At 51.6% G+C, this 18686-nt stretch overlaps 1 protein-coding gene across 1 annotated transcript; it reads left to right on the top strand.

The window, feature by feature from the left end:
- Window positions 1-1292: 1292 nt before the first annotated feature.
- Window positions 1293-13685, top strand: LOC131571697 (uncharacterized). The gene is made up of 8 exons (XM_058824479.1): window positions 1293-1444; window positions 8682-8876; window positions 9453-9665; window positions 10107-10352; window positions 11212-11451; window positions 11999-12289; window positions 12953-13052; window positions 13682-13685. Exons 1-8 carry the CDS (start codon window positions 1342-1344, stop codon window positions 13683-13685), a joined length of 1392 nt encoding a protein of 463 aa, XP_058680462.1. The 5' UTR covers window positions 1293-1341.
- Window positions 13686-18686: the final 5001 nt, after the last annotated feature.

The raw sequence follows: 18686 nt of genomic DNA, 5'->3' as shown, positions 1-18686 counted from the left end.
TGGGTGAGCTTCATATTTGAGCAAAGGAAATAAAAAGGCAGGCTCATGGAGGTGGGGACCCTTGGCCCCGCCAGCTGTGTTTGCAGGATGAGGTGAAGCATGGACAAGGAGACTGGTTTTCTGAGCCTTGGAGGGAATGTGGCTGGGCAGTCTCCTGCTCTGTTCCTGAGAGGTAAAAGACTGCAGGAGTATCTGCTCCCAGGCAGCTCGTATGTTGGCAGAAAAAGAAGAAAACAAGAATTCTACCATTATTTGCTCAGGATTAGCTTTTGGGCATGCCTGGAGGAATATATTCGGAGAAAGCCACCCTGCACTGGCCTGCTCAGTGCTGCTGAATAAAGGTGTTGCAGGGTGTGCAAATCAGCAGAAAGCAGAGCCTGACCTCAGGTGTATGAATACGAGTCCTTGCTGAGGAGAACAACAGAGGAGAACCATCACAGTGGAATGCAGCCTGGCTGTGAAGCCTCAGAGAATACTTGAGGGCTTGTTTTTCTCCTGGTTCTGTGTTTCAGTTGGGATGCAGGCCAGGCACATCCAGCAAGGTGGCTGGGGAAACACAAATGCATCAGCTCCTGCCCTGGACCTCCTCTGATGGGTCTGCTGCTGAGGCCAGTGCCATCAGCCTCCAGCTGCACAGACAGCATCACCAGCAGTCCCTTTTCTGCCCTGCTTGCCTGTTCATGGTCATTCCTGCTCCCATCAAGTTTTGACAACACAATGTGCCACAGTAGCTGAGCTTGAGACCTCCAGGGCTCTTGTCGCCTTCTGCTCAAACATCTGCTCTCAGTCCAATCCTGAGCAGCTACCACTCCTGCCAAAACCTTGGCATTCCCATCCATGGCACACACTGCCAGATAATTAAGAGCATCTGTGCCCTTCAGAAGTCCCGTTTGTCACAATCCTAATTACAGCAGGAAAAGGTGAGGATTCTCCTGGTGTAATCACTGCTTGAATATCTGGGTGAGTATGGAAGGAACATCTTCCTGTTAAAACCCAGCCAGGAACCAGAACACCTCACAAGTCCTTCTGAAATCTGTGCTGGGAGAGGAGGCAGCCCAGCTACTGTTAATAGCTGGTCCTGACAGAAGACCTAAAAGCTGTGGTTTTAGACAAGAAATTAGAGACAGCAAAATTGCAAAACGTCGTGGAGCTAAAAGAGAAAGAAGGCAGTGCTGATACTGGCGGAGTTTCCCTCTCCAGTGAGGAAGCTTCTTGCACCATACATGATTTCTCTGCGTGCCTGTTTCCTTTCCGTGCTCTCACCACTCACAATCAGATGGGTGTGCAGTGAGGCAGCCAGGGTAGCTGAGACCTCAGTCCTGCCCTGGAACGTAGGCAAACATGGCCCTGCAATGGATGCTTCTCCTGCTCCTCACACCTCTGCTGGCAGCACAAAATCGTGGTAAGCCCTATCCCAACAACTATGGACAACCCCAGGGAAGAGGTAAGCAGTGCTCCCTCCTCTGCTCCCAAGAGAAGGTTTTACTGTGCTCCTTTTGCAGAGCCCCTGTGCAGCCTTATGGTGTGCAGGATACAGCAGCTGTATCAGGGCAGTCTGACATCCACACTGGGGCCCAAGTCCACCAGCTGGGTTGTGGTCAGGCAGAGCTCTGTTTGGGGATGGAGGGCAGCAAGGCTTGGGCTGCTGGGAAAGCCTCTGCAGAGTCTGTGTGTTCCTCCATGGAGCTGGAAATACAAGGTGTCTGTCTGTCCTGGCACAGTGTCAGGGTGCCATGTCCTCACCACAGAGGAGATGGGTGCTGGTGCCCAACCAGGAGCTGGGGAGCCATGAGCTGAGCCCCTGGGTGTCGGGGAGAGCCTGGGGATAGGGCTTACCATACTCTGGGACTGCTCTTTAATGCACTTCCTTGGTGCTGGAAGGATCAGAGCACAGCCAGGGATCTGCTGGGCTCTTCCTTCCCTGGCTGCACACTTTGATGCCAGCAGAGTCAGTGGGAATTTTCAGGCTCACATGTTGTCTGTCCTCCCAGGAGGCTGCACTGCCTGGCAATTGAGCTGTGGGTGCAGCAACTGTGATCTTGCATTCTTCTGTATCTGTCTTCGAGTATTTGTCTAATTTTCTTGGAGCTAGGTGATAGAAATCATTAAACTAGCATCTAATCCTGTCATGCTGTGTTGTTGGATCCGGTTGGTTGGAGGCTACAGAAAACAGCTGATCTAGTGGTTGTGACAGAGTACAGGGAATGGGATCAGAAACTTTAATTCCTGATGTGAAGTGACATCAGGGACTGTACTATCAGGAGAGGTGTCACGAGAGCCTGTTTCCAGGGAAAACGTGTCTGGTTGCAGAGAGTGTAAGCACAGCACATCACTGTCACGCAATAAACAAGGGCAAAAAACTGCAACAGAGGATATTCTCCTGTCCAGAGTGTCTTCCCATTGCCCAGATCCCTGCTGAAGCAGTTCTCCCAGGCCAGCATGTGCAACCATGGCTTTCCCGTTTGTTTTCAAGGTGCACACTAAGGTCAGGATCTGTCTGTGTCACGTACAGTGGGATGCAGCAGGGTCCTGTAGCCCTGCAGACTCTTGTCACACTCTGCAGATCTCAGCCACCCAGCCTTCCCAGAGGAGTCTGGAGCTGCCCGTGACACAGATGATATTGCTGAGTTTGCACCTTGGTGCTTGAGAGAAGAGGAACCAAGACAAAAACATGTGCTGTCCACACCCAGCAATGTGAACAGCCCTGCATGCATCCTCAGCATGTGGGCTCATCCCATCCTGACACCTCTGCTGAGCTCCAACCAATGGATCAGAGTCCTTCTCTTGCAGAGGGACAGGGCAAGGAAAATGTCCCGAGTGAGGCGGGAGGTTCTGCTAGGATGAAATGGGCTGACAGAGGCTGTGGGGCAGGGTAAAGCTGTTGGACAGAGAGAGGGAACAATAGGGTGGGGATTCCTGAGCACATCCCCTGGCAGATACAGGGTAAAATCTGCTGTGCACAGTGCCACAGAGAGCAGTGCAGGCAACAGCAGTGCAGCCCAGGCACAGGATGTGGTTTGCGCGTGCGGCTCTTTAATTCAGGAAACATGAATTTTTCCTCCTGTCCTTAGACCCGTGTCAGATGTCCTTTAGCATCTGGTGGACCAGTAGAGGTCAAAGTGCCACCATATCCCAGCTCTTCTCACAATGCCTTGTTCAGTCCTTGTTCAGGACGTTCTTTGCTATCCCCGTTTCCCTGCCATGACTCCCAAGCAGAGCATCCCCAGGGTCTCTTGGCTCCATCACTCTCTTAAAGACCTGCTCAACACCTTTGGTTGCTAGTCAGGAGCACAGAGATGCTCTGAGACCCGTGTTTGTGTTCGCAGTGCCTTGCAAAACAATGCTCCACTAGTGAAATGAGTGATTGCTTTTCTTAGCTCCTCTCAGCAAGCACATGGCATCCAACGCAGCAAGACTTTGCTGTCACCTCTCTCAGCTGCTGAGCTGCCCTGCCAAAAGGGTTGAACTTCACCTACTGCTTCTTAGATTTCACCATGTCCTTTCTTCTTTGTGTGTGAGGTAATAGAGTGTAAGAAAGGACACCTTCTGCTGTTAAGCAAAGGGCTGAACCCAGGAGCCTGTCCTGAATTATCAGCCTAGCTGTTTCTCCTTTCTCCTGACCCTCCCCTTCTGGCCCATGCTGGGCCTTTGTTTAGCCTGCCAGGCTCATAACTCCTTGCAGCAGGGACAGGCAGCCCAGGCATTTCTGGAAAAGGCTTCTATATTCATGGGTAATAAACAATATCAGAGAGGAGAGTATTCATTTAATAGCATCATCTAGGAAAAAAATCCAAAACAGTAAATATCTGGCTTTGGAGGCAAATAGACCAACCTTTTGTTACCACTCCTGTCTCAGGCATTCAATATTTCCATTTCACAGTGAGCACGCATTGCAGGTTACAAAAGGTGCCTATTTGGTCACATCTACTCTGTATTTTCCTTGCTGAAATTTCACTTGAGTCAGCCTCCTTCCTCTAGCTGGTGCATTCCCCTGTAGTGGTACTCTCCAGTCCCTGGGCTCTTTGAGTATGGGAATGAGCTGTGGGCTCTGCCTGCCTTTTCTGATCTCTCCCACCCAGCCCCTGGGCTCTGCTCAGCATGGTCCATGCCCAGCTTGGATGTGGGGGCCATGTCAGCCTCTGTCTGCCCCCGAGCACAACAGGGGCACATCTGGCAGGTCCAAGGGCACAGGGGAGCCTGGGAGGAGTTTAAAAAGTGGGGCCAAATGATCACCTCCCTTCCCAAATTCAGAGAGATGCTGTAAGACCCATGTTTTGTTCTCAGTGCCTTACAGTGCAACTGGAAAAACAGTGGTTTTCTCTGTGGAAACAGTGGTTGCTTTTCTTAGCTCCTCTCAGCAAGCACATGGCATTAAACACAGCTCAGAGAGCTTGGGAAGGAAAGGATGAGTTGCAGAGAACAGGAATCCCCCTGGTGCTTGCAAGGGGCCCTGTGGGCAGAGAAGAAGGAAGGAGGGAGCACGAGGGTTTGCCTGCAGGGCTGCTCTCCTGTGTAGTCTTTGTGTCTGAAGGGCAGACACACTGCTGGCACATTTGTGTGTAGTGGTGAGGCGAGGTGGTCAGTGCCACTAGCTTCCCCACAAGTGCCCTCAAAGGAAGAATGTTTGGGCAGACACGTGACATTCACACACTCAGCACTCAAGCACACCACAGCTAGCAGGCAGGTGACATACAGGAGGATCTTCTGTATGGGTTCCAGTGAGAGTTTATTAAGGTCCATCACTGAAGGAGTCTGGGACAGAATACAATGGATGGTCCAGGGTATAAATATGCAAAAGAGGGAGTGGAACAAAGCATCAGGGACAATCAACTGAAGACATAGGGGAAGTACAAAGGGCAGGAGCCAATACAGAGCGCCAGAGTGGGCAGGCAGCATTACATTAACCAATGGGGAGACAGGGAGTGGAGTATATTCTAGAAAAAGATCATATAGGTGTAAAAGGGGTAGGGAGAGCCAACGGGCCAATGGGGAATACAGAATTTACCCAATGGGGTAAAATAGCATAGTGCTGCAGAGCACCATGGGGGAAGCTTTCTGACCCCTAACCTATGGGGCATGCCTCCAGGGCATTCCCACTAGCCTTTTCCCAATGGGCTCACAGGCTCCACAACTCCCCCTTCTTGTTTAACTGAAAAGGCTTCTCCCATGGACCTCTGCAGATACTTAATAAAGCACAGGAACCTAACTAGCACAACAACAATTGTAATTAAACCCAAAACACTCCCTTGACAAAGGATGATACCCTTCTTGTGAGTCCCCATCTTTCAAAGAGTTCGGTAAGTTCATCAGCGCATTTCTCAGTCTTGATGTTTTCTGTGAGTTCTTCCAGCCTCTGGATGTTTGGATCGACCTCAAATGTGAGGATAAGTTAAAACAGCACATCCTGGTGAAATCTTGACAGCTGTATCCATGGGCCAGCAGTAAAAAAATCTATGGCTGCTTAGGCATGTTGACAGTGAATTTTCTACGCTGTCCATGGACTGACACAAACTGTCTTATTGGAGGGTTGTTGACAGGGTGACCCAGATGTTTTGGGCTGACTGTGGGACAATACACGTGGTCACTGGTGGTAGGGTGAGGAACTGAGGGTAGGGTGAGGGTAGGATCCAGAGTGTGGTGGTGAGTAGTCGGTAACTCATGGTCATGTCCAGGAAAGATGAGTTCTTCCTGTGAGTCTTAAAATGGAACTTGTAACTGGGGAAATAAGTAACTTCGTAACTTCTATTGTCTTCTTCCCACAACACTCCACCCTTTTTTCTGCTTTTATGTTAGAGGGATGTGAGTGAAGTGAAACTAATGTAGCAACTTAGAGGAATAGCATAAAATAGAAATATTATGAAAGAAAAGGAAGTTAAAAAGTAACAAGATGTTAAGATGGGATATAACTTATCCCATATGAAAAATCCAGTAGGCAGTTTCATAGGGCAGGAGAGGCAGAGCCGATTTCAGAAGTTGGATCTGTGCAGCATGTGGTTCTTTTTTCTCTTTCTCCTTCTCCAGACTGTGTGTGTATGGCCTGTATCTTGTTTTTCTGGGTCTTCAGGAGTTCTTCTGGGTGCTGTGTTTGGTGGCTCTAGATACACCTTGATGTTTTGCCAGTGGCTTGGCTGGAAAACACAGGTGTCTGCTGAGGAAGGCAGGAGCCTAATGGGAAATGTAAACTCCCTTTAAGGGGCTGTCAGGCAAAGATATGGGAGCAGGAATAACAGTTCTTTATTAGGGAAGAAAATTTTTAAAATAAAATAAGCAATGCAGTAATAAAAATCAATACTGACAGAGTCAGAATATGACCTGACACTCTCTGGTCAGGGTGTTGGTAGAAGTCCCATTAAATGGTGGCTGCAGCCCTCCTGGAGATAGAGATGTAGTTCTGCTGAAGCAGTGATCCTATAGAAAGGGTGCAGTCCTCCTCTGAAAATACAGTGGTGGTGTAGATGGACCTGGCCTTCCAGGGGGAATCCAGTGGGAAAGGGCTGCTCCTCTGGGAATCCACTGGAAAATGCTGCCTGTGGTCTTCCAAATCTCTGATTATATCCAGATAGGAATGCTTGGGTCCTCTGTCCGGGTGGAGCTTCTCACAATGGGATGACATAATTGTATCTCAGACAGTGGCACTCAATGGCCCATTAAGAGAATATACCTCTCCAGAGGGAGGATTGGTTGTGGAAGAGATAAAGAAAACGGCCTAATTAACAGAAGATAACTGCTTCACAGACGGGGAATAGAATACACACACCCATTTCATACCTAAAAGAGCCAAGGATCCACTTTGGGACTGATCCTGTGGACACACAGGCATACCCTCTCCCCCAAGCTATTAATTGGAAAGGGCGCATTATCAGTTTGGTTTTGGGATCCTTGATTAGCACATGTGGCTTCTCTATGAGCTGAACTCTGGTATTATTTGAGAAGCACCCGACAATGGGGGGATTTAGCCCTACAAATGAATTATTAAGACAATTGAAAACATGAAGAGCCTCGCACAATCTTTCAATGCTTGATAAGGTTTCAGTCTCCCCCGTGCTGCTGATCAATGACCTGCCTGATGGTACTGTGGGCCCTCTCTACAATAGATTGTCCTCTACAATGGATTTTCCTCCTCATGGAGGTGGCAGCTCCTCCAATCCCAGAGATCACCCTATTCACAGGTACCAATTTCCAGTCCAGTAGTCACTGGGAGCGGGTGATGATGGTGACATCCACTCCAGTACACCATCCCTTGAAGGTAGATCTTGTCTCCCTTATTTAATAGATTTGAGTGCTGTGGGAGCTCTCACAGCTACCAGGAGGTGTAGAACAGTTACAAAAGGAAAAATGCTGAGGCCCCCTCACACAGAAGTCAAGAGTGGAGCCATGTGGGAGAGGCCAGCCATGCTCGTGAGCATTCACAACCCCCTCAGCTCCCAAGGCTACCTCCACTGCAGAGTTTCCATCCCCTCAAACTGCTTCTTGCTTCAGGCCAGGACTCACATGACTCTTTTCAAGCAACTTTATTCACATTTCTGTGGTACCTTGGGGATCAAAGAATACCCATCAGTGAATAGTCTTCATGCAGGAACAATTTAGGGCCCTGAAATGCAAATTAAAACATGCGAAATGCTTCCATGAGTAGCTGTCACCTAACTGAAATAATTGTTGCTCAATTTGCCAGTCTGGGGCTATTTTTTTCCACTTATTTGTCAGGAGTTTTATTCTGTCTGAGGAGGTGCAGCTAGTGTGGTCCCCTACTGCATGATGTCTGCAGAGCATTCCTGCTTTCCTGAGATGCCACTTGGGTGTTGTAGGAAGCAGTGCAAACTCTCTGTGCCTGCCTGACTGCACCCTGGTAACATTCGACAATATTTGAACAGCTACAGCTAAATTTGTATGGTGGAGGAACACTCACAGAGAGTTACAATTGTTCTGTGAAAAGTGGGGCCAGGTCAGAGGTCAGAGACCCAAATGCAGATCCATGCAGAGAGGAAGCAGCAATCCTGTCTAGAATTTAATGAAAATTAATATGAAGATTTACTTCAATCAATTGCCCAATCTACATGTTGTAAAACACAACCAAATGTGCGGCTGGTGACATACCCACATGCTCTAAGCCCCTTTAGCCCAATCAGAGGAGGGGGTGTCACTTGTCTTGGTGAGGATGGCAGGGATATGGGATGGGAGGGAGCTGCTGCTAGGAGCCAGCAGATAATTGTGAGAGGGACAGAGCAGAGGAAATAACAAGTGTAACATCCAGAACAAAAGCAAAGTGGCAACTCAACTGGGATTTTGCAGCAAACAAGCGTGACTGTGGGTATCAGCAGATCATGTCCAGCAGAATGACAGAAATGATGATGAGTGGTGCCAGCAGAGTCTGGAGCACTCCCACAGCCCCTGGATTTGTGGGAGAGAGCAGCATCCCCCAGGCTGCTGGACCCCTCTAGCTGGGGTGTCTCCTCAGCAGCAGGTGGGCAGGATAACCCTGTGGATAACCCTCCTGCACTGCCCTGAGGGTGTGGGGAGGGATAAAGCACCTGGGGGATGGGGCTCATCCTGGGAGGTGCCATCTCTGCCACCTCTCTGAAGAGAGAGGGATTGGCACCCCTCCGGATGGAACTCCCTCATCCTCGTGGATGCTGCTGGAGCCCAGTGACCATCAGGCTCTGCCTCCTGGCCTTTCCACACAGGAAAATGTAAAATTCCCTCCGACTGGGACCCCAAACTAAGGTTTACTCCGACGAGGAGCGACTATGCCTTGGATGAAGTGGTGCAGCTCAGCTGTGCTGGGAAGATTCCTGAGAAGTTTGTGCCATCTGTCCCACTGATTCAGTGCATTTCCAGAGGGGCCCAGACCCTGTGGAATGAGACTCCCACCTGCAAGGGTAAGCACAGCCCTGCACCACCCTGACCCAGGGCCCTGAGCTGGTGGCACACCCTCTGTGACCTGGTTGTGCAGATGACAGTGCAGGAATGGCAGACCTGGATACCTTTGGCTTTCCCCATGTCCTGGCACTGACAGGGCTCTTCTTGCCTCAGCACCTTGCTGTAGGCACCTGCTGGGCTCTGTGCTTCTGGGAGGGGTTCAAAGGCAGGAACAAGGCTCCCTGCACTGGGGACTACTGTAAACCCTGTGCCTTCAAACAATGAGTGGGTGTATGGCCAAGGTGGTGGGACGGGATGGAATTCTGTGTGAAGACCGTGAAGGAAATCAGTCCCTGTCCAGCTTTTCCCAAATGGAGCCTGAGTTGGGAAGCCTGCAAGACTGTAGTAGGCATGGATGGGACTGCTCTTGGGGTGGTCTGCTGCCACCAATAACTCTGTCCTAGGCTGCAAGTGAGGGATCAAGCAAGCAGTTGAATGTGGTAACCAAAGGAAATGAGCCCTGTCCAAGTCAGAGCAAGAAATATTCCAGCAGACCACTTCCCATTCTGCTTACATGAGCTCCTTCTCCTCTCCAGAGCGATGCCAGCAGCCCCAGTGGGACTCACAGCTCCAGTTTAGGCCAAACCAGAGATTTTACACGGTCAGTGAAGAGGTGACACTGAGCTGCTTTGAGAATGACGCTCCTCCCCTTGCTGTGATCAGATGTGCAAACTGGAGGAATGTTTGGCAGGTGTTGGACATTTCAGGAAAATGGCACAGGTTGCCTCCGAAACTGAGCTGCACCACGGGTAAGTTGGGAAGCAGTAGGTCTCCCCTGCTATGTGCACCTGTCAATGTAGAGGGGAGCTGGACATGGTGCCATGTCTGTGGGACACCTTGGGCAAGCTCAGAGTCAGGTCGCAGTTGGGAGCAGAATCCAAGGTGGAGAGGGTTAGAAGCATTCAGTGTGGGACAGGTTTTCTCTATCCCTGCATCTCCCAGTCTATTCCTGAGTTGTGCATCACAGGGAAGTTAGAAAGGATCCTGCCCTCAGTTTTCACCTCTCTCCCAGTGTCCCGTATCACCTCCTTGCCCAGGCACATGATCTTCTTCTGCTCTTGGGGTACCTTGGGTTTCCTCATGGTGTGGAATGCAGACATTAACTACAGTTCATCATGGAAAAGCCTCGGTCCCTCTCCTGCCTGAGCATTCCCTTGCTGAGAAGGACTCTCACACTTTCTTCCTGACAGCAAAATGCCCTAAACCTGAATGGGATGCAAGACTTCAGTTTTTGGAGAATGAAACTGGAAACCCACAGAACAGAGAAGAACTGACCCTGACCTGTCCCAAAGGCCTCGAGCCCTCCTTCCCTGAGGTCAAATGTGCAAAGGAATTTCAACAAGTGATTTCTGGAAAACCAGTCTATGTGGATGCCTGGTGGGGCAGGAGCAGCACAGGCGCCTGGACACGCATTGAGGGGGATGTCCTGTGCATGGGTGAGTGAGGCTGCAGCAGCTCTCCCGTGTCTCCCCTCTGCCCTCACCCTCCCTGGGGCTCTGTTGCCTGAGCAAACTGCTGAAGAGGACAATGCAGCCAGGAGACAACAGAGCAGGCAGAACCAGCTGGGCAAGCTGAAATCTCCTGCAGTGGTTCCTGAGCAGGCCAAGGCTGGGGCTCCCAGCTGGGTGCCCAGGCCAGGGGCAGGATCCAAGGCTGCCAGCCAGGTGCCCATGGAGGTTCCAGTATCTTTGCTGTGCCTCCAGGTGCCACCCTGGAATGCACAGGTCTGCTTGTTCCCCTGCTGGCCCATGGATGAGGGACCTGGGGGACACCTCCTGCACCTCCAGGGGTTGGAGCAGAGCGGAATGAAGGGAGCCCTGATGATGCAGGGCTGGCTCAGCCCTGGGCACTGGGACTGGAGGCTGTATGGGATGGACCTGGGGGAGGAGCAATGCCATCCATCAGGGGATGGAGATGCAGAGCTGTCCCTGCCAGAGACAAAGCTGTGTCCAGTGGGGGTATGGCAGTACATGGCAGTGCTCAGGAGAGAGGCACAGGGAGATACAGGATGGGAATGTCCCTGCTTTGGGCTGTAGGAGGTTGTAAGGGGTGTCCAGAGAGACAAGTGGGTGGATACGAGCATATTGATGAATGAGTGATTCTTCATGCTTTACAAGCTCAATGACAGTCCTTCCCAACAAGGCTTGCCCTCAGGTCACATCCCAGCAGAGGGATGTGTCACCTTCCCTCTCCCTTCATTAACTGGAGGGGTTCCTGGGGATTTCTCACCCACCACTCACCCCTACCCATCCCATCGCCTCCACCCCATCTAACACCCACTTTCACCTCTGACAGAACGGTGTAAAAGGCCCCAGTGGGACTCCAGACTGCAACTGGCACCAGACCTGGAGAATTATAAGAAGACTGAGAAAGTGATGCTGAGCTGCCCTCAAGGTTTCCAGCCACTCTTCACTGAAATCCAATGTCAGACTCAATTCCAGGATGATTATGGGACATTTGGATATGAAGAATTTTGGCTTGGAAGAGACTCCAGAGGTGCCTGGGTCCCCATTCATTCCAGTGTGGAGTGCATCGGTAAGGGAGGGACCTGGAGCAGGATAATCCTTTGCAGGGGGAGATCCTGAGAACATCTCTGAGGGGGAACAGCATGGGAAGGTCAGCGTTTTTCCTTGGGCACAGCACTGTGAGGATGGAGGCTGTGGAAGCAGCTCCTGCTTCCAGACCATGAGGAAATGTCTCCTGTTGTGCTCTCCCATGGCACCAAAGGATGGCTGCAGCCACGCAGCTCAGAGGGTTTCAGGCAGGCAGGATCCCTTTGCTGCTCCCTGTGAGCTGTGCTGTAGCCCAGCTGGGGACACATCCTGGCTTCCCTCTCTTCTCCCCAAGGTGTCCTGATGTTTGACTGAACAGGAGCCGTTGTGCCACTGGAGAAATTCACCCAATGATTCACATTCAGTTTCCCAGGGCACCATGACCCCAAACTCCTCCTGCTCCCCTTTCAGAGGGCTGCAGTGACCACCTCCAGTCTCTCCTGATGAGCAAAGTTGTCTGACTGCAGCATCCTTGCATGGCTGGGCTGGGAAGGGAATAAAGTGACCTTCTGGCAATCTTTCCTTCACAGAAGTGCTCCAGGTTGACCATGAGACCTTTGAGATTTCCAGCACCAGCATCAAACTGAAATGGACCTGCAGGTTCCCTGATGCCTGCCAGGGCATGAGGGCCATTTGCCGACTGGCAACGCCTTCCTCCCCTCCCTGTGAGGCTGAGGAGGTGGATGCAGAGCAGATGTTACATGGCCAGGAGGGAACATTCACCTGCTCCCCTTTGCAGCCCTTCACTGAGTACAGTGTCACCATTGACTTGCCTCCCAACACAACCCTGTTCTCATGGTTCTTCACAACACAGGAATCAGGTAAGTGCACAGAAATATCAGAGACAAGGAACAGTCCAGAGCTGTGCCGCAGGGAGGACAGATAAGGAACAGTCCAGAGCTGTGCCACAGGGAGGACAGATGTTCCCCTCACCCCTCAGCTCAGCCTGATCATATTCTCTGTGCAGGGATGTGCCTGGGATCAGAGCTGCTTGGGTCCTGTGCAGAGCCCTCTGGGGAAGGGGCTGGGAGAGCCCTGAGCAGGGCACAGCCCCTTCTCATTGTCCCACTCCGTCTCACACTGTTGTGCTTCCCACTGCTGCAGCACACACAGCCTTTGCAGGGGACAAACCCCTTACAGGGAGTCCCTTTGCAGCCTGTCCCTTGGCCGGGAGCTGCTGCAGCCTCCTGTGGCCTGAGCCCCTGCCCATGGCCCTGTGTGTGACCCCATGGCCTGTGCTTGCAGTGCCGGACAAACCGGAGCAGCTGTGGCTGGATCCCGACAGGGGCTCTCTCAGGTGGAGAACACTGTTCGGTCTCACATGGAACAGAGCAAGATCCCGACTGGGTGATCCTCTCTCTCAGAAGAAACCTCAGCCGGGACACAGGCGTACACACTTGCACATTACCCTTTGCCATTCTTGGGGCCATTGCCAGCAGGAGGCCAGGCTGTGGCACTCACCCTTGCTTCTCTGTTTGTTGCAGGGCAGACTGTGGGCCAGTGGCACTGGATTGTGATTGGACTGGTTGTGCTGTTGGTAGACCGCATTGTGGTTGCAATTATCCTGTGGCTTGTGCACTCCAGGTGAGTGGGGAAGGTACACGTTAAGCAGGTATGAAGGGGACAGGGTCAACAGGTTCATACACAATGCCAGTTTCTTACCCAGCACTCCCCTTTGCCTTTCCAGGAAAAGGAAGTACTTGAAGTACAAAAATAAGGACGATAATTAAAAAGGTATGAAAATGCAATTCTGCAGTCAACCATCGCAGAGTCACTATCAGGCTGTGGGGCAGGTGGGATGAGAGCAGCAATCTTCCAGGAGAACCTGAGTTCCAGCAGAAGCAGCAGTTCATACACTGCACTGATACATCTCCTGATTTGCCTTAGCTGGGGATGACCAGGATGGCTCTGCCCACTGAGCCCCACATGGAGGCAGAGCCTGGTCCCAGGCAATGCTCCCTGCTTGCAGCAGGGACAGGGCGAGCAAAGACAGCATCCCAAAGGCTCAGGGCTTTGAGTGACCCATGTCTGTGCCATCCCTGCCGGGGATCTGCAGGGAGGGTCTCAGGAGGGCCAGGCTGAGGGGCTGCTGCTCTCACCTCAGCACTGACAGCATCTGTGGGGCCCTGTGTTTGGGATGGAAGTGTTGGGCTGTGGCAGGCACTGCCGTGTGCTCCAGCCTGTCTCTGACAGGGTGCCCTTTTTCTCCACAGGTGAAGGTGGCTAGGCTAGAGATCAGGCACTTCAGCCCCGGACAGCACCATGGAGACATCCAGAGCAGTGCAGAAAATGGGAAGGATAACCCCAGCCCAGTGCTGATGGCTGCCATGTCCCCTGGTTCTCCTGTGACCGTGACCAGCACATGGCTCCCATGAAATTCATCCACTTCAGCAGGGCAAGAGGAGGCCCAGGAGGGCTGAGCGTTTGAAGGCAGAGCTTTGCTTTCATTTTTGCATTCCTGGAAGCAGGACTTGTATGCTGGATTTCCCAGTCCCAGACTCACACAGGCTCAGGTTGATGGCATTCTCCTGCTGTCCTCTGGGTTCCCAACCCTTCTGCCCTCTCTGCTGGTATTCAGCCAAACCCAGGGCTTTGCTCGGCCTGGCTGGACTGCTTTGTGACTCAGCCTGTTCTGTCTGGACAAGAAATAAAGGCTTATGGATTGGAGGGGCTGCCTGTCCCACACAGCTTCTGCCTGCTCCCCTCATTGCCCCTGTGGGGTGATATTCCCCTGCAGGGAGCTGACTGTGCCTTGCTGGCGGGAGCCACAAGCAGGGCTGCTGTGATCCTCTATTCCCCTGGTGCTGCCTGACAGCTTTTCTGACCTACTGAGCTGAGCTGGACAGCTCTAATGTGAGTTTGGAGCAGATGTGTGGTGGGAATCCATCAGCAGTGATGGATTTTGGCCAAGAGTGTATTCCGTGCCCATGCTGTGGCATCTCTGTGCCTTCAGCTCCCTGTGTCAGGTCAAGCCTGGAAGAAAAGCAAAGATCAGGGGTCACCACCACCACGGCCTTTATTGGTGAGACACAGGACAGAAAGCCATGGGGTCACTCCTGCTTCTGAAGTCTCCTGCCTTTGTTTCTGCAGTGCTGCTTGAAGCACATCCAGGATATTCACGTTGAGACACCATAGCCTGGGATTGCCATGGTGCAGCCACAGGCTGATGGGAGAGCCTCAGTGGAGCTGGTAGGGCTGTGGCACTTGGAGAAGCACCAGGAAGATACAGCCCCAGGAAGAGACTGTGTGGGGTTTGAAGGACCAGTTCAGCCCTGCAGGACCATGGGTTGTCCCACTCTTGGCTCTTGCTGACTTTGGACTTCATGCTTCTCCCACAGCTGGACAGATATCCTGTGCTCCTGAGCACCATGGATCTTACAGCAGTGTGGGACTTCTCTGACCAAACACAATGTGGGTGCTGGTGCTACCCCACTGTCCTTGGGGCTACCTGAGGGGACAAGGGAACCTGGATGGGACAGCTGTGCTCTTCATCCTTGGCAAGGAAGCATAGGTGAAGTCCTGGTGCCTCTGCTCTGGTCTTCGTGCTCAGGTTGTGATTCCAGATAAGTTCCTGCACAAATGCTGGGCAGAGAGTCAGGTTCCCATTTCAACACCTGGCCAAAATTTGGAGACAGTCTAGCCTGTGTTCTCCAGCCATGGAGGACCCTTTTTGGGTGGTTTTTCAGGAGAGTGAAGCACCTTGGGGTCACGCACATCCCTTTTCTTTCCCTCTTGCTTCCACTGGTACTGATGAAGGGCTGTCCAGGGAGTCAAAGTCCCATCCAGAGACAGGCTGTGGTCATGCCCCTATTTGAAATTCCCATAGGTTTCAAATGAATTCAAATAACTGAGGGCTAGTTCATAGCAGAGCCCATACTGTTCCTGTGGATAAAAGGATGCACTTGAGGCTCCAGTGGACCAACACCTGCAGTGGCATGCCAGCATTGGTCTCCAACAGCTTCCTGACACAGAGCATGCCACACACAGGTGCACTCCACCCTCCTCCTCCCAGCTGGAATCCACAATCCTTGCTGAGGAATCCAGGCATGTGCTCCAGGAGCTGGAGGATGGGCTACACCAGCACTGGAACCAGCTGGTTTTGGCAGGAGAGCCAACAACCATGACACCAAGTGTTAAGCAGCCAGGTGGACCAGAAAGGAGCCACTCATCATGCAGGATGCTTTGGTGCCCCCTCAGTTCTGCAGAACCTGACACTGAGGGAGTGGGTGTGCCCAGCAGCAGAAACTGGAGCTTTCAAAGGTCTCATTGGCACCTGGCCTCAGGATGATCTGAGCACAGAGGGGCCAGGGCAGCTACTGGGGCATTACAAGATTTGGCTCTTACTGTGCTGCTGCCATCCCAGGTGGGTTAGAAGTCAGCACCTACCACATTTTTAATGAACTGTCTGCGCCTCCTCTTCAGCATCCTCACAGCCTGGGACACATCCACCATGCCCTCGCTTTGGATCTGCTCACACAGGAAACCAGCAGCACAGAAGATCCCACTCCGGCTGGCTCCGTCCCTGTGGAGGGGGGCAAGGGGAGCTTCATTTGCTCTGGGATGGAAGGTGGCCGGGCTGAGCCTCAGAGCTGTCCCCCTAGACCCACACACTCTCAGGATTATCTCGGGCACACATCCCACATCCACGGTGCCACTGTCTGCTGAGCCCTGGCTAGCTTGGTGAAGTTCCAGAGCAGTGACAAGTGTGGGGAACTGACCTGGGTAGGGCATTGCTAAAGTCAGAATCTCAGAGCCTACTGCTCTGCAAAGTTGCTCTATGGCGACACAGCAAGGACTGGATAAAGAAGGCAGGTCAGGCTCTTTTGTGGTGACATTCAACTCGTTTATTGGTGAGGAAAGGTGGAGGAAAACCAGGAGAAAGGCCCACTGTTGGGGAAGATGAAAAAGAAAAGCCTTATAAACATGATTGCCTGGGAAAAGTTTTTGAGAATATAGAAACTATTAGCGAGATTGAAATGAAAGCAAGCTTTGAGATCCCTTAGTTACTGAACAACTGGAAAACAATGGTGTGGCCCAGCTGAAGGTAATCCCCTTTTGATGAAACAACACCCTCTGCTTGCAGATAGCTCCAAGAGTCAGAGCAGACCCTGCCAGCTTGGCAGAAGGGGTCCAAAGAGGAGTTTTTAGGGTTTAAAATGTAACACAGTATGGTAATGTAATGATTCCTATAGGCTGTATGTAAATGCTATAGGATTTGTATATTGTACTAGATTGGTTAGTGAGAATTAGAATATTCAACACAGAAGGAGATTTATTGTATTGTAATGGGAACCTCACTCTCTTACCCTTTCACACTCTTACATTTTTTACTCCATTATGCTCTTACCCTCTTACTCTCTCACCCTCTCATTTCGCTACCCCTCTCTTCTCTCGGGCCTGCTCTGAGCTGTGGCTGGGAGCTCCCAGCAGGGCCCTGCACCCAGGCCCTTTGTAACAAACTGCAAGTTCCACGACCTGGCTTCAGGGATTCCTCATCGCCATCCATCCTGACCATCCCACCCCCAGCACTCCCACAGTCGAGAGGCTCCCAGACAGCAAGAGTCCCGAGCACCTCTGCACACAGGTTTTTAAACTATCAAAAAAAACAGTGAGTGGATGTAATAGAATAACCAATAGGGTAACTCTTAGGATGTGGTTTCAGGATAAAAACTAATCAGGGTTAGGGGAGGAGAGAGACTCTAACAGGGGATTGGTTCAAGTGGAAAAGAACATTCTAGAACAAAGGGCAGGGTTTACTATGATGGACAAGGCAGAAGGGGGAGGGTTGCCTTGACAGACAAGGAAGGTCCCTGTCTTGAGGGACACTTAAATAGGAGGGCATTTTCAGGGAAGAATCATATAGGTTAAAATGGGGGATAACTGAACATATCACTTAACAATGGAACAATCAACTTAATGAAATTAGTATGCACCACAACACCAACCAGCCTCTACAGGGAAGCCTTCGTCCCTCAGCCTAGCTGAATTCATATCCACACATCCACCTCAGATGGAGCTGTCCCCAATGTCACTGACACAGCCTGAGCTGTGTCCAGCTCAGTGCCATGGCTGCTCCTCCAGCAGACATCACTCACCAGCAGGTGACAAGGATGTGTCCATCCTGGCTCTGCCGATGGTGTGTCTCCACCTTCCCCAGCAGGCTGGTGATGGTGTCAGGGTTGGGGGGAAGGTGCTTCTGCATGGGCCAGTCTGTCAGTTGATGTAACTGGATTTCCACTGCAGATTTCTTGGGCTAGTGGGGAAGAAAGACAGGGGGCTGGACAGAGCAGAGACCTATCGGCTTCATGGAGGGAAGGGGAGGGACAGTGCATGACAGACCTGCCTCAGCCACGCACACTGGATCAAGGGAGCAGCCCCACAATGGGACATGCCGCTCCAGAATTTGCTCTTCTTCACCAAGTGCTCTGTAGAAGTCCATCCGAAAATCCTTCATTTTTTGCCTCACAATTGTCATGAGAAAAGACTACCGAAGGGTTAAAACTGCTGAGCCGGTTGGGAAAGAAAGTCTCCTGCTTATCTAGTGTGTTCACAAGTGATGTTTGCAGAACGCGCCATGCTGTACTCGAAGGGGGCATGCTGCCCTTTTCTGGACAATTGAACTGGACTTTCTTCCAAACTCCTGAGCTGGCTGGACTGAGCTCTGGGGTGGCTCCCCCCCGCTCCATGAGAAAACCCCTCTTGCCTGTCTTCAACCACTGTGACAGACCAACTGAGATGAGAATCTCCTCATCAAGGAACCAAGAACCCCTCTGGCACCCTATTGTCACCCCCATGGCACCCCCCTGGCAACCTCCGTCCAGAGACTGGGACTGCACTCCCTCCCAAATCAGGGAGGGGGAAAACTTAACGTACATGTGAGCATTCGGCCATGAAAACAATGGACTTCTCCCCTCCATGGAAACTTAATTTCAGTTACCTTCCCCCAACCAAGAACAGTATATATATTGGGGTTCGGCCCGACTGTCCTTTGAGTACTCCCCAAGACGTGTACCAGCGAGTTTCAGCGGCGGGACCCCGAAGACATCACGTTTTGGTAGCTATACCCCATTCCCAGACCTCCTTTCCTCCCTTTTTCCTTGTCTTACCCTTCTCTTCCCCGGATCCCTTAACCAAACGCATATTTAGCTGTGGTTATAATCAATAAATTGCACCTTGTTGATTTGTTACTGCAAAACGCCTGTGCCTTGCGTTGGTTAT

The sequence above is a fragment of the Ammospiza caudacuta genome, chromosome Z (genome assembly GCF_027887145.1).
Source record: "Ammospiza caudacuta isolate bAmmCau1 chromosome Z, bAmmCau1.pri, whole genome shotgun sequence".
Taxonomy (NCBI): domain Eukaryota; kingdom Metazoa; phylum Chordata; class Aves; order Passeriformes; family Passerellidae; genus Ammospiza; species Ammospiza caudacuta.
The sequence above is the reverse complement of the archived record's forward strand: the minus strand, read 5'-3'. Positions and strand labels throughout refer to the sequence as shown.